Source organism: Solenopsis invicta, chromosome 5 (genome assembly GCF_016802725.1).
Source record: "Solenopsis invicta isolate M01_SB chromosome 5, UNIL_Sinv_3.0, whole genome shotgun sequence".
NCBI lineage: Eukaryota > Metazoa > Arthropoda > Insecta > Hymenoptera > Formicidae > Solenopsis > Solenopsis invicta.
Window position 1 is genome coordinate 779,728 of NC_052668.1, and position 14,891 is coordinate 794,618.

Here is a 14,891-nt window from a genome sequence, read left to right on the forward strand (position 1 = left end):
GTCATCGCCGCCACGGAGGCCTACTTTGCAGACCTTGAGAAAACATATTTTTCAAATGGGTTAAAGAAGTTGGAGCATCGCTGGATCAAGTGTATCGAGCTAAAAGGAGAATATGTTGAGAAATAAATCGCCACTTTTCCAAAATTTTCGTTTTTCTTTTGTAGGTTAAGTACTTATCGAACTGAAGAAGTTGACTATGTTTGTGCCACAGCTGACATCTGGACAAGTAGTACTCGTCGATTTTTAGGAATTACTGTCCACTGGATCGATTCCAAAAGTTTAATTAGAAAATCAGCAGCATTTGCTTGCCGTCGATTTTTAGGAACCCATTCTTATGGTCAATTAGCACAATTGATGCATGAAATTCATACATCTTTTAGATTAAATACCAACAAAATTGTTGCTGTTATTACTGATAACGGAACAAATTTTGTAAAAGCTTTTCATGAATTTGGTATTCAATCATCTCTAAATTTATTTAACGAAAGTATACTTGATCATTTTGACAATGATGATAATGATAATGAAAGTGTTTCTGATGAAGAAATAATTAAACATCAATTATTAAATAATATTCCGGCGATACCAATAGATTTTCCTGATTTTCAATTAAATACAATGTTATCAGTACATTATCGATGTGCAAGTCACACATTAAATTTAATTGCGACTATGGATGTTAGAAATTGCATAAAAAATACGAGAACACTAGCTGCACGGCACAATGAAACCATTACTCGATGTGAGGTATTGTGGAAACAATTACGTTCTCCAAAAAAAAGAGAAATTTTAATACAGCATCTAGAGAAAGCACTAATAAAACAAATTTTCACTAGATGGAATTCATTATTCTATTCTCTAAACAAATATGTTTTTTAAGAGAAAAAATATCAGAGACTAATGAACAGCTTAAACTTTCTAATCCCCTAAAAGATACAAGTTTTCAATATATTGAGGAATATCTCATATGTTCGCGACCAGTTGCAGAAACTATTGATAAACTACAAGGAGAACCACAATGTTCATATGGATATCTACTTTCATGCTTAGTTTCTCTGCGTCAAAAATTAAGGCGCATTAGCAATGACAGTAATTTAGTCTGTTGTCAACTAATAGCAGAAGGTTTATTAAGCAGCATTGAAAGAAGATTTACCGATTTTTTTAATATTCAAGGAAACGGATGTTTCGCAGCAATTGCAGCCATTGTACATCCAAAATTCAAAACAGTGGATTAAATGCTTAAGTGATACTGCTCAATCAGAAGCTTATAAAGCTGTGATACATGCTGCCCGAATTGAAAGTAGAATTCAACTAATTACTGCTTCCAATCAAAATTTAAATGATGATTTTTTTGACTTTGGAGATGAAGAAAATAATTCCGTTTCATCATTAGAAACATTTGAAAATTCTGTTGAAATGGAAGTACGAAAATACATATACGAGCCATGTAAAAATATATTTGCAATTAACGCATATCCAATTGTAAAAAAATTATTTATCAAATATAATACGCCGATACCTTCTTCTGCTCCAGTGGAACGATTATTCTCATATGCAACAGTGCATAATTTGCCACGCTATAATAGACTAATGGATGAAAACTTCGAAGAACGAGTTTTAACAACAAGCAACATAAAACAAAAATGGTAACACATGCACGCGTGCGCACGCACGCACACACACATACACATGTAATAAATATATTATATTAAAATTTTTAAAACTATGTTAACCGATAACATTTTTTTCAAATCCTTTACATTCTTTAGTTATCAGTAAAATAACTTTAAATTATTATGATATACAGGGTGATTCAAAATAACCTTATATCCTTGAAAAGACATATTCCTGAGGTTATTCTGAAACAACTTTTTATTTGGCAAAAATTTCTCCAAAGCTTAGTTTTTAAATTATAAAAAGAAATAGTTATCCAATAACCGGACGAGTATAGCGGTGAGACAGGCCGATACAAATCATTATTCGTTAGGGGCGATTACAAGAGGCAATGACCAGCTGACAGGTCGAACATTGCTTTCCCTCTCTCCCACTCTTCTCTCTCTTTCTCTCTTTCCCACTCTTTCAAAACCTCTATCCCATTCTCATTATCATTTTTTTCTTATTTATTTATCAATTCATGCACTGACACTAAAATAATGTTAGAATTAGAAACAATATTTAATTATTTGACGTCTTCCTTTTAATAATTTTGTACGAGTAAAAAAATATTCTTTTTAAGTCAAAAATAGCATATTTAAAACGCGTGATTAAAAAATCAAATTGCAGAGTAAAAGAGAAAGAGAGAGAGAGAGAGAGAGAGACAAGTACAATCAAATTTGAACATGTGTACTCACTTATCATCTTGCACAGCAATCAGCTTTATCTTCACAAAGACAAAATATCCATATTAAACTCGAGATTTTTCTCTTTTCTTCTTAAATCACATCACTTGTCACTGTAATCATTTTTTGATTGAAAATTACTAAGGCATTACTTTATACAAATCACTATCGTCAATCACTATTAGTCACTACTAATCACGCGTGAGAATTACTAAAAAAAAAAATGATAAATGAGTATACACGTTCAAATTTGATCAAACTAGTCTCTCTCTCTCTCTCTCTCTCTCTCTCTCTCTCTTTCACTTTGCATTTTTATTTTTTAATCACGCATTTTAAATATGTTATTTTTTACTAAAAAAAAATATTTTTTACACATACAGAATTATTAAAAGCAAGACGTCAAATAATTAAATATCGTTTTTAATTCTAGCATTATTTCAGTGTTAGTGTATGAATTGATAACGTAAATAAATAAGAAAAGAATAAGAATGAAAATGAGATAGAGGCTTTGAAAAAGCGGGAAAGAGAGTGAGAGAGATAGAGGAAAGGGAGGAAAAGCAGTGTTCTAGCTGTCAGCTTATCACTGCGATCGCCTCACGTAATCGCTCGTATCGAACGGTGAATTGCGCCGGCCCTGCCTCACTGCGCCCGGTTATTTCCTTTTATTATTTAAAAACTACGCTTTGGATAAATTTTTGCCAAAGGAAAAGTAGTTTCAGAATAACCTCAGTAATATGTCTCTTCAAGGACATAAGGTTATTCTGAATCACCCTGTATATCAGTTAATGCTAAGGCAGTTATTTGTTACAAACAAAATTAGAAATTAATCTTTATTCGTTATTCAGAATTTATAGAATAAAAATAATAATAATTTCAATCGTTTATTTCGTTATTCAAAGAGAATTGAATAGAAAAATAAATTTTTGTTCCTTATTCAAGATGTATTGAATAAAGGATAAGTGCTAATTCATTATTTAAGAATGACCAAATAATGTTTAAATTTTTATTTGTCACTTTTAAGTAGCTGAATAATGATTAAATTTTTATTCATCATTTACACGTAACGAATAAATTTTTATTCATTATTTACGAGAGACTGAATAACGAATAAATTTTTATTCGTCATTTATAAGAGGCCAAATAATGAATAAATTTTTATTCATCAATTTTTTATTATTTAAATAAAAAATTATTCAATAATGCCCATCTCTGAGATATATATATATATATATATATATATATATATATATATATACATCTTAATATTGAACTTTTATCTCCCTTTTTCAGCTGGCGATGTAATATTAGTATAATCATAATTTTCATTAGGAATTTACGTAGCACAGGTGATACGTACAAATATCATTTTTTGAGGTGTTTCCGAAGCAAAGTTCCATACCTCCACCTCGTGGAAAGCATTGCTACCTGTTAAATGCATATATTGATCATCCACTTTTTGCCAGCTGTACTCCTCCTCGTTCCATTCCTCCGGTTCCATTATCATTGGCCATCCACCTATTCGGGATATAGTGTTAATAATAGGCTGGAGACCTTGCCTCTCCGCTGTATCTGAAAACATTTTGTGATTCAACAAACATATCATGGACCACAATTATGAACGAAAATAATATTATGCAAGTCAGGCATGACTCTTTGATTGCTTTGATTATTGAATTATCAATGCCATAGTATAGATATCTATGCACTTTGGCAGTGCAATTAAGTTGATCTTTATTCGCGACCTTCCCGCTATTTGCGGCTCGCGTATAGTAATGGTAATTTTAAAGGCCCGCGAGCGAATATATTGCGTTTATTTGAGAACGACTATTCAAGAACGTCTCGCAATGCGCGATATCGTATTAGTACGTCGAGATTACGCTTACGTTAAGAGTATCGAAATAGCGTAATTAGAAGACGCTAATTAGAATTTACGTCGTATGACTTGCGGCGGCGAGGCGTCTGAAAATTCGTTGCAGAAAGAGAAACTCTTATGAAATACAATTTTCGTTACGTCGACAATTTTACAGTCTTTCGGGACAATAACTCGTGGCAATAATTACGCCTAATCTGCTCGCTCGATTCGCTCAGAGTTGTAAGACCGTGAGTTTCTATATTCTAAAAGTCGTTGATCGCACCACGATAACGTCCGCGAAGACGGCGAGGAAATGTGGTCGAACAAGGAATACGCTAACTGCGATTTATCGTAACCGGGTTAACGAGTGGGCGAACGAAGTGAAGAAGAAGGTTCGAGAGTTTCGTGCTAACATTTGCAGTTATCGTAAAACTAACGTCTATGTTAGCGATAGAGAGTGCGTCTTCGTAAAAGGCAGGGATCGTTCGCGGATTTTTGCGGCTCTCGGCGCGATAACGAAGTCGCTACACGCGCGTTGGCATTAAGTGTCGTGACGCTACCGGTTAACGTGTCTTCGTCATTTTTAAAACGATGATTCACATTTCCACACACGGCGCGACGTTAATTGTCACGAAGGTGTTAAGCTGGCGACACCAATGAGATCTCGACTTTTGTCCTGATTTACGTTTATACGCAAGTATAAACGTTTACGTTAGTGATGCATAAGAACGCGATGTTACGAACGCGTTTTCTCCGTCTTCTTTGTGCGTACGTAATAGCTAGTGTCAAAATATGTGCGTGAACGTCGCCGTAATTTGTCGCTGTAATTCCGTCTCTCGGCCTCGAACGCCGTCGTCGCGAGAGAAAAGTGCCGCGATATGGCGCGGGCTATTATGCCTCTCGTAAAAGGCACCTGCTTGCCAAACGCGGCATCAATTTTACGTCCACCTCGCGCGAAAGCTCATTTTCCGCACGTACAATCATTTTCTTCCCTAACCGCAAGCGCAGCGTGAGGTCTTTTTTCCTCCTTCAATCTGTCGCTTCCGCATAGGATGACTGATCCGCACAGTCATTTGGGTTTAGCGAACTCACGGACCCGAGCTCGATACATTCCGGCCACTCGTGTACATTTATATATGACACACACACGTTTTTATAAATGCCACCCAGAGAAAAGTTACGTTTAAATTGAGGAAATCGTTTCTCCAACTTGATTTCTTTTTAATTTGAAGCGAAAATAGCTTTGAGAAAAATAAATGTTTATTCGATTTCAAGAAATGTTACTAGCTCTTCTTTTCAAAATAAATTATTTAATTAATTTCAACAAACGATCTTTTAATTCGAAGAAAATATTGGCAGAAATGTAAGAAATAATTTAGTTGTTCTGGTTTTTAAAATATACTTTTTTTCATAAAAAAAAAATTTGGGTTACACAACCAAAACATTTCTTCAAATCTTCAAAGAAACTTTTCTTTAACCGTATAGCAATGCACAAATCTCTTCCATTCAAACAAATTTTATTTTTATTCGAAGAAACTTTTCTCCACGGGTGTGCCACGAAATGTTAAGTGGATTTAAGTAAATGGAGTAGGAAAGCTAAAGCTAAAATTCATATGTATCCTTTAATTATAAGGAAAAAAAAATCAGTCTCGCGCGTGCGCACTTCCTCGCCAGGTGGAATTTCTAGGACAGCACACGCCGAGAGCTATTGGCAAACGCTCGCGGAACAAGATAAAGGGTACGCCGCTTTTGGCGCGTTGCATTTTGGCGCGTTGCATTGTCTCGCGGGTTATTAGTATTCCCGCGGATTTTTTTTTTTCACCGCAAGGTCGATAATTATTATCGAATCAGAGGGGACGGCGACGCCGCGCGCGCGTGATGAATCTTCTCTTCGGAGCCGTTCTTTTATGCAGTTGCGTGCACCGCCTCTCTCGGTGTCGAGAGGTCGGTTCGAAGGCTCCCTCCGGGAATACGGAGACGTTCCCGCGCGGATCCATTGGCAAGCGCAAAGATACAAAAGAGAGGTGCAAAAGAACGCGGCGCATCCACCTCCGAGACGCATCCTTGGAAATAATCCTGCCATCGGACGTGTGACCTTCGGCTCGCGTCAACATCGTCGGTTTTCCCGGAGAGAAATTCTGAAATAAGTGAATAAGTCTCTCCGTCGCGGACAAATTCACGCGATTTTGGTGGAGATTCCATGCAGAGGAGAAATTCTGCGCGCGACGTGGGGGCGACGCCGAATTGCTTGTAAAACGCACGCAATTGCGAAATTAAACAGTTTGTGTCGTTTGCGTTTGCGATGATAATGAGTGTTCACGCAGGGGACGCAGGGTTTTTTTTTTGAGGGGATGTTTCTTTACGAATAGTAATATATTTTCGTAGTAGAATACATTACATGCATATCTTTTACATTCGGTCGATTATAAATATCCTTAGCAGTCTCACGTTTATTACGTATAAATAATTTTGAAGCTAAGTTTCTTATAGATAAATTATTGATATTTTTAAATTTAATTATTTAAAAATAAGAGACTTTGAATTGTTATATAAATTTTTAGTGAAACGTGGCAAATGATGCTCCGATTACTTTCTACAATTTGTTTTCTAATCGCGCAATAGGCAGTTATAAAAAGTTACATTTTTAATACAAAATACCTCGAGACTGTTGCAGTAAAGCTTTGTTACTCGCGCGTCTCTATATAGTGAATATTTTCATGAGAACGTCTCGGAAGGCTGCCTCTCGAGGCACGGGAAGTTCCGCGAGACCGGAAGAGGTGTTTTCTGACCAAACACTGACGAAGGGGTTCGCTCTATAAAATACGACGCTTTTTGTTCGTCGCTCGGTGCAGTCTCACAAAAATTCCGTAATGCGTGCATCCGCCGTAAAATCTCATGCAAGGAGAAACGCCGAGGGGAGTACTCGGCGATACTCGCGGCCACCACCGCCGCCGATGAATAAAGGTTATTCTTTTCGCAAAATATATCCTGTTCACGATCGCGCGTTATCGTCGCAGTATAAACTGCCGCTTCCGCCATTTCTCTGTCAGCAACCAGAGAAGCTTTGCTTAATTGAAAAACAGCATCTTGCGTTAATGACTGCCGAGGCATTAGCTTGCGGAAGTAGGAACTTGGAAAGTTATCTTGGATCATTATTAGCGAGGAAAACTAGTTTTTATCGTAACAAAACGTAGTTTTCAACGTAGTTTGTCGATACTTTTTGATATCGTAATCTTGCATTCGAAAAAGGAACGAAAGATTAAAGATACTTAATTTATTTGATTCAATTAATTTCTCCCATTTCCATACAACTTATAGATCGCAATGAAATCAATGGACTAGTCTAGAGAACATTTTTTTTTCAACTCTCTAATTGAAATTTGCACATTAAATATGTATAACAGAAAAATGCATTTTATTTAAATTATATTTTTTGAATATTTAGAAAGTACTGTTTTCCAAGCGAAATAAATCTTACTTTTAAATACTTTGCATCATCGATAATAATAATTAGACCTTAATATATAATTGTATTATTAATAATAATAAGAAGTAATTGCGTTAGAAAAGATATTTTTATAGTAAAATTATTTCATAACGCAAAAATTGAATATTACGAAGTGTATTGATCTAATTCTGACACTTCGTTTGCTCTTAGCTTCCTAGTTATCTAACGCATGTCAAACTCTTGTCTAGCACCTTTCAGCGAAGCGCGAAATCTAACACGACACGGCGCTTAGCGAGCGGCGCGTTGCGTAAAACGTTACACGCGAATCACTTCGTTGTCAATCTCGCTACGATTGATTTGGTTTATAAAATTGCAGCTTGAGAATGTGCGTTCGTGCATGCATACGACACTTTTCAATCAGTTTGAAGAACTTTCAAAAGACAAAAGTATTATGTAAGTGTTAAAAATGATTACGACTTTTTACCTTATCCTGGTTAAGAAGCTGTGTAAAATGATCGCGTTGAAGATTAAATCTTTTAGTAAAGGAATAGATTAACTTCAGTTGCATCAAAGAATGAAAAGATGAAGTGTAGGACAATTCCGAAATGTCCTAAGACAGAAAAGACATTCGGTTTTTACAATACCGCAGACCGAATGCGAGTTTTTCTCGGAAGAAACTAATATCTGTTTCCTTCTTTATTTCTTCTCTCTACTTTCTTTTATTATTTATTTTTTAAGGAGTCATTATTCTGCTTCTCCTCGCGCTTCGAAAAACTCAGGAAATTATTGAAACCAAGCTCGCTCCCGGACGGTCTTTACATGCGAACTTGCATGCGAAAATTGCAGGCCGCTCGACGGCGCGACGACGTGCGGCAGTGAATCACAAAGGCTCGCGTTTGTTCCCATTGGAACGGGGTCGGGGTTCCATTTCTTCTCTTTCTCTCTCTTCTACCCATGGTGGAAGGGATAGCATGGTGTGTGCAGTTCGGCTAAACCACGCCCACTTTTGCTCTGCAAGGGTTATAGTTAATAAGACAGCCAACTGTGAAAAGTAAAATTATTTAGTGTCAGCCTGTTGGTATGCTGGATCTACCTTCTTTGTTTCACACATGTTAGTTTCTCTTTCTATCCTTGTATGTATATTTTCATGGCTCGATTTACATACGTCAGAAGGAAGGTGTGATTTGCATGTAAGTGATATTTTTTAATATTTTACAATTGAACAAGTTTGTTGTTATATCAAAATTAAATATTAAATTGGAAAAACTTAATAATAAGACAAGCAAATACAGTTATTTTTGTTCAGTTAAATTCTGAGCGTCCTCATTATTGTATAGATTTTTAGCAATAAAAAGTAAATAGGTAAAAATTAAATAAGTAAATAAATAAATAAATAAAAAATAAAAAACAATAAAATTAAACCTAAAAAACATATAAAAATATAATAATACGAAAAATTTTGTAGTTATTAAAAAAATAAATATATATTAACAATAGACGCCATAAAGCAGATATGGATGGGGCGCGTGTATAGCAATATAGATATTTTTAGTTTATTTCTGAAAAATGTGTCTTCGAACTATAACTTCACCATACATGTTTGAATTTGTTGTTAAATATGCTATAAGTTTTGATATAAAGTAAATTTTAAATTTTTCAGAAATTTAGAAGAGAAGGAAAATTTCGAGAAAAATAACATTAAAAAAAATCTAAACAAAGTGTTATAAAATACATAGAAATATATAAAACTTTTATTTAAAACTTTTTTTTATATTTTTTACCATTTCGATGGTATTACTTAAGTATTAAGATTTTTTAATTCAGAAATTAAAAAATCAATTTATTTCAAGAGTGTGTTTTATCCTCTTGACAATCATATGGGCCCGTTGTTATACATATAAAAATACGTGTCCCACATTTTTATCTGTTTTACAACATATTAAAAGCTTGTCAATTTCTTGCACACTCTTACGCTGTTTCCTATTTCTTTCACACGTGTTCTTACGATGAAAAGGAAATGGAGGAAACTAACCGAATGAACCGAATCTTCGGTCAAAAATTAGTGTAACACTTCACGTGCATAACTGTTCCCGATAGAAAGAGAAGCAGATACTTGAATAAGTGCATGAAACAAGGATAGATGACTCAGCATACCAACAGGCTGACGCTAAATAATTTTGCTTTTCACAGTTGGCTGTCTTATTAACTATAACCCACCGATAGACGAAGAGGGCAAATTTTTAGAGAGAGACACGCGCGAACTGCACACACCATGTTATCCTTCCACCATGCTTCTACCTCTTGCGGCGGAAACAAAAAATCGCGGTTAGGTACCGCACGTGAAATCGGCCGATGTGCCTTTACAGCCGCGCTCCGCTTACTCTCCAAGACCGACCGTCCGAGACGGCCGATTCTTTCTCTCCTCCGACGGTTTTACGCACCTCTAATGGAGCCTAAGTTGCGCACTATCGGGAGATCTACGGCCCCCTCGGGCCAGCTGACAGTTTTAAAAATCGAGCCTCGCATGGCCAAACCGGGTTCCCTTCGATTTCTCATTGCGGTCGTTTCGCTCACGGAAGAAGCATGCCTTTGTCGCAGATTTTCGAATTTATTTCCGTTTATTTCAATAGGTATATAACAGGTAGATAGGTAATTTGAGCTCTTATCATTTAGAGTTGCTTGAGATAAAATTGATCAGACGGAAGTCTTTTAATAATTATTAAAAATTAATTCTCGTTTTTTTTTCCACGTTCTTAATAAGTTTAGTTACGTATTATCTTGATTAAAAAGTGAAATTAAAAATCCATAATTTAACGTTAGCGCACTCGGGGATCGTTTTCTTTCTCCTCTTCCTCAATATTTGAGGCAAAGAGGAGAGAGTATTTCTAGCTATCTACCTAAAATCGGCAAGACCGTCTCTGTCGAAATCGCTTCCGTCTCAGTGCTCATTCCAGAAGGTTTTTTTTAATTACTTGCAACGAAACATGCTTCTCAAGATTCTTTTGGAGCGTTGGGTTCACTGAATATGACAGGGCTGTTTAACATAACCGATAAAGACCCCCCCCATCGTGCGTCATTCAACTCGTTATCGAATAACAATGAATGGCACTTCGGTAAATCTCCTTTGAGTTCTCGATCCAGTTTTCGCGCTCTCACTGTCGACCACTCGCGAAGGCTAAATGATTAATTAGCGACTAATTCGTGCGTGACGATTAGGAATGCCCTGAATTCTTTTCGCCTCATTTTCCTTGTTTAGCGATGCAACGAAATATACGCATCTTGGTATAACATTTATTGTGACAGAAATTTTATTTATATATTTTTATATTTATAATATAAAATATAAAATATAAATATATTTTTATATTATAAATGTATTTTAGTTATTTGGATTCTTAATTTCTTAAATGTAATGCAAGAAGAAATTTTCATGAGTGTAACATTTGTTAACGTATCACAGAGAAATCACTTTGGAACTATACATAATAACATTTTTTTACATGTAGGAATTTCAGTTTGTTTTCTAATTGCACATTTAAAGCCGGGTATATGAAAATGGCCAAAATTCACCCCGAGCAGAAACATAAAAAACTAATTCCACAGGACATAATTTTTTAATGTATTTGAAAGAGAAAAAGATTATTTATAATGCCGGGAAGTGTGGGCAAAAAATTGCTGATAACAATAAAATGTCATACAAATTACGCACTGCATACGTGACATTGCGTTTCAATTTTCTTTATTTCTACATGATCAGATTTTTAATATTGAATTTTTTAAATTCACCGTTCTAATCCGAGACCAACGACGAGGACATCGATTGTTGATCTCACTTTGCTTTATTATTACATTTTCATGTGCTCTCCTTTGAAGCATAACGTGAATTTTATTTCTTTGCAGTCGTTTATTTTTTTACAACAAATAATTCGCGTTCCACACGCTAAGTTATACGACTCTTCTTTTTGAGCTTCTCGACTTTTGCTTAGCGGCTATTAAGCGACTCGAGTTTGTCGAGCTTCGATATCGAATTAATACGCACCTCGTGACGATCCTAACTCTTTGCGTGATTTATAACCGGTCGTTCCATCGCCGCTGCAGCGACGACGTTGTAACGAGGGGGCTGAATTGCCGTCGTTGAGGGATTCCAATGTATAACACGGCGCACATACCGGACGCTACATGTTCGCCTGGTGAGAGCAAAAAAACAATCTTGCGAGGAAGAAGACTCGCGTCTTCTCTTCTCTTCTCTCTCTCTCTTTCAGAGTCGTCGTTCGCAGTAGCCACCAGTTTTCTCTACTGACGCCGGCCTCAGCGCAGCTCGCATTAAGATCATTAATGACGCGATTAAAATTTATGCCGCGGAAAATTTGTATCCGACTGGGTGCGCGCTCGCGATCAGATCGCAGTCGCGGCATCCGGCCGGTTTATTTCTTTCGGTCGTGAGCGATGATCATTGACGTCTTGAAACGGGAGACGATCCGATGAGCCAAACGAGTCATAAATTCTCGTCTGGGATAAATGTTGCAACTTTAACTGGCGGCTCGTCGGGATCTCATTACGACGGCGAGCATTAGAATTGAAAATTTGTCATGTTAAATCAAAGCTGCAGGAAAGCGAGGACGAAAATACGTGCTTGAAAGATATCTTTTTCTCCCCGCGTCTTCGGCGATTAATCATCAGCGAGTAATATATTTCAAGTACCTTATTTTCTCCCCTTTAATTATCGAACTTCTTTCGCGAAGGCTAAAAGCTAGTTAACGATCTCGATTTCTTTCCGTCGTAGCTGTGCATTGCCACGCGTTGCCTTTTTCATTTTGGATTCGTAAGTATTCCCCCCCCCCCTCTCACTCTCTCACTCTCTCTCGCCGGTAAAAGGTAAGAGGGGCGACGGAAAAAGCTCTCGGTTAACCAGCTCTTCGCACGCCGGGCCGCTAACAATGTCGAACGGCGATCAGCCGCGAAGTCGACCGGATGCGAGTACCTACTCACTCTCGTCTCTGACTGACTGCAATCTCTCCCGGTTCTCTCGATACTTGATTTATAGCGTGCGCGGCTTTTTGTTTGTATCGTACATTACCCATCTCGCGGACGTCGGAAGAGAGGCCACCGGTCTTCTCTACTGGGTATACAGGGTGTTACCACGTTTTCGGCGAACCCGTTTTCCATCGACGAAGAATTTATCTTTGCAAGGGAGTCGCACGAATAACAATATACATTCAAGTATTTATCTCTCGGTTGGATCACATTAATTATTTTCCATCATCTGTTGCATGACGTCGCTAATCATTTGACGAATTGTATGTGCAGATAATGCTGTCAAAAGGCACGATTGCAGGAACAATTCATCATAGTTAATAAATAACCGCCTCCGCTTCTCTCCAAATTAATTATTTGACTAGAAATATTTTTTAGCGTTACGAGAATAAAATCTCGAAATTATGACCGGCTAAGGGACACCCTGTATACGCCGCGCGGATGAGCGAAACGGAGCGAATGGATGGACGTTACGGATCGGGCGGTGCACCCCGGAAAAAAGGAGTGAAAAAAATCTCCGCCGTGGTATCCGTTCATATTCTTAATCACGGCGGGACCCGTGTTCGGCCTCGAGGGGTCCTTTCCGTTTCGCTCTTTCTCTCTCTCTCTCTTTTCCCCGTGCGGCGAAATAAATAAGCCGGCCGCGAATGCGCTCGTCCATGCACAATGCGCCGCCATTTGTCTCGGCGGATTCGTTTATTTGGCGCTTATTAATTTCAACAACGGGGCCCAACCCGCGCGCGAGACCCCCGGTGATTAAGCGGCCCTTGCGAACGGAACGCCCCGGCCTGCATCGTGCCACGGAGACTTCGTCGGGCCCTTTTCTCCGAGAGACCCGCCGCCGTCTGAAAACCCCTCGAGTCCGCGCGGTTTCACCCGCGCGCGGAATTTATGGTGACGTCCTCGGCGGGAGCTCGACGGTATCTGGTTTCGACGTCGGCCTCGTTTAAATTATAAACGAAATAAATGATCGCGACGTTTCCGATCTAGCTGTAAGACTTGGTTCGAACTATTTCATTGTCAAGTATTTACTTTGACATTTTGCAATCAATATATTAACATCGTTTAATAATTCCTATATTTATTTCTTTATTTTTATATTGACATACACTGAAATATATTATTTGTCTCTTCTGCTTGTACACTGCTAGAAAAGTTATGAGGTTCTATGTGTTTTAAATTACACATAACTGAAATTTAGTGCACTTTTGACTATTGAATTTATATTAAATGTGATTAAATGTTTTTAATGTACTTACTTGAAATTTGCTTCCATCGCTTACACTAAATTCTGCTGCCTATTTTTAACAGTGTATTTGATTTCATGACTCATTTTTAACAAGTTTGCAGTAATTCTTTACACAAAAATTGAACAATTGTTTTACAGTTCCAGAATTCATTTCTAATTGAAAATAAAGAGAATTTATTCGATTTGCGTCAGAGCGAGCGCTACCACGTGAATAGATCGAAGCCGTTCGTACGCATTTATACGCATCGAGAGTTTTATCGCACGATCCATGGCGGACATTTGTTAATCTTCAACTTCACAATGTAGCTCGCAAGATTACAAAAAGCGATCGGTATAATATTTCTCACCTCGAGCGGAAAGAATTTGCCAGCTTTATAAACACATTTGTACTGCAGTAGTTGTTATAAGCCGATTCCGGACCACTATGTGTTAGTGTATACGTATACGTGTACGTGTGTGTGTGTGTGTGTGTGAGGGACGTTACAAGGGTCAGGTATATTTGCTGTCTTTCTCCCTCTCTCTTTCCCACTCTTTCCAATAACGGTTTTTCCCGAATCATTGTTATATGCTAAACTAATTTTTAATAAAATTGATATGAATTTTTGTTTGATTGATATGAATTGTTTGCTCGCTCGCATTTTCTTTTTTATATATACTAAAGAGGAAAAGTGGACAGGGCAAATCATTTTTAAATTTAATATATGTTTCAATTAATGGCACTCAAGTTGCAGACAAATCTTTACGAGTCCGTACGGGGTAATGTTTTCGCTCGTACCCCCGCTGCGGACAGTTTACTACGAATACTACCAATAGTACAATTTTTACTACGTATAATACTATTTCCATACGCTATGCATGCATATTCGCTCGCGTATTATAACACTAAAAAGGATTTTGACACGAAAACGGAATTTTATGGCAAGGCAAATAATCGGGTATTCATCTGCGAAAGAGATGAGACCCTTGACC

The 14,891-nt window shown here is 37.3% G+C and overlaps 1 protein-coding gene across 1 annotated transcript in view; it reads right to left on the bottom strand.

Annotated features, from left to right (window-relative positions):
* The window catches only part of LOC105204282 (membrane metallo-endopeptidase-like 1), a 40,043-nt gene that overhangs the window by 9,281 nt on the left and 15,871 nt on the right, over positions 1-14,891 (bottom strand). The window contains exon 5 of the mRNA XM_039449026.1: positions 3,697-3,908. Within this exon, the coding sequence (XP_039304960.1) occupies positions 3,697-3,908 (212 nt within the window). The remainder of the gene's footprint in view (positions 1-3,696; positions 3,909-14,891) is intronic.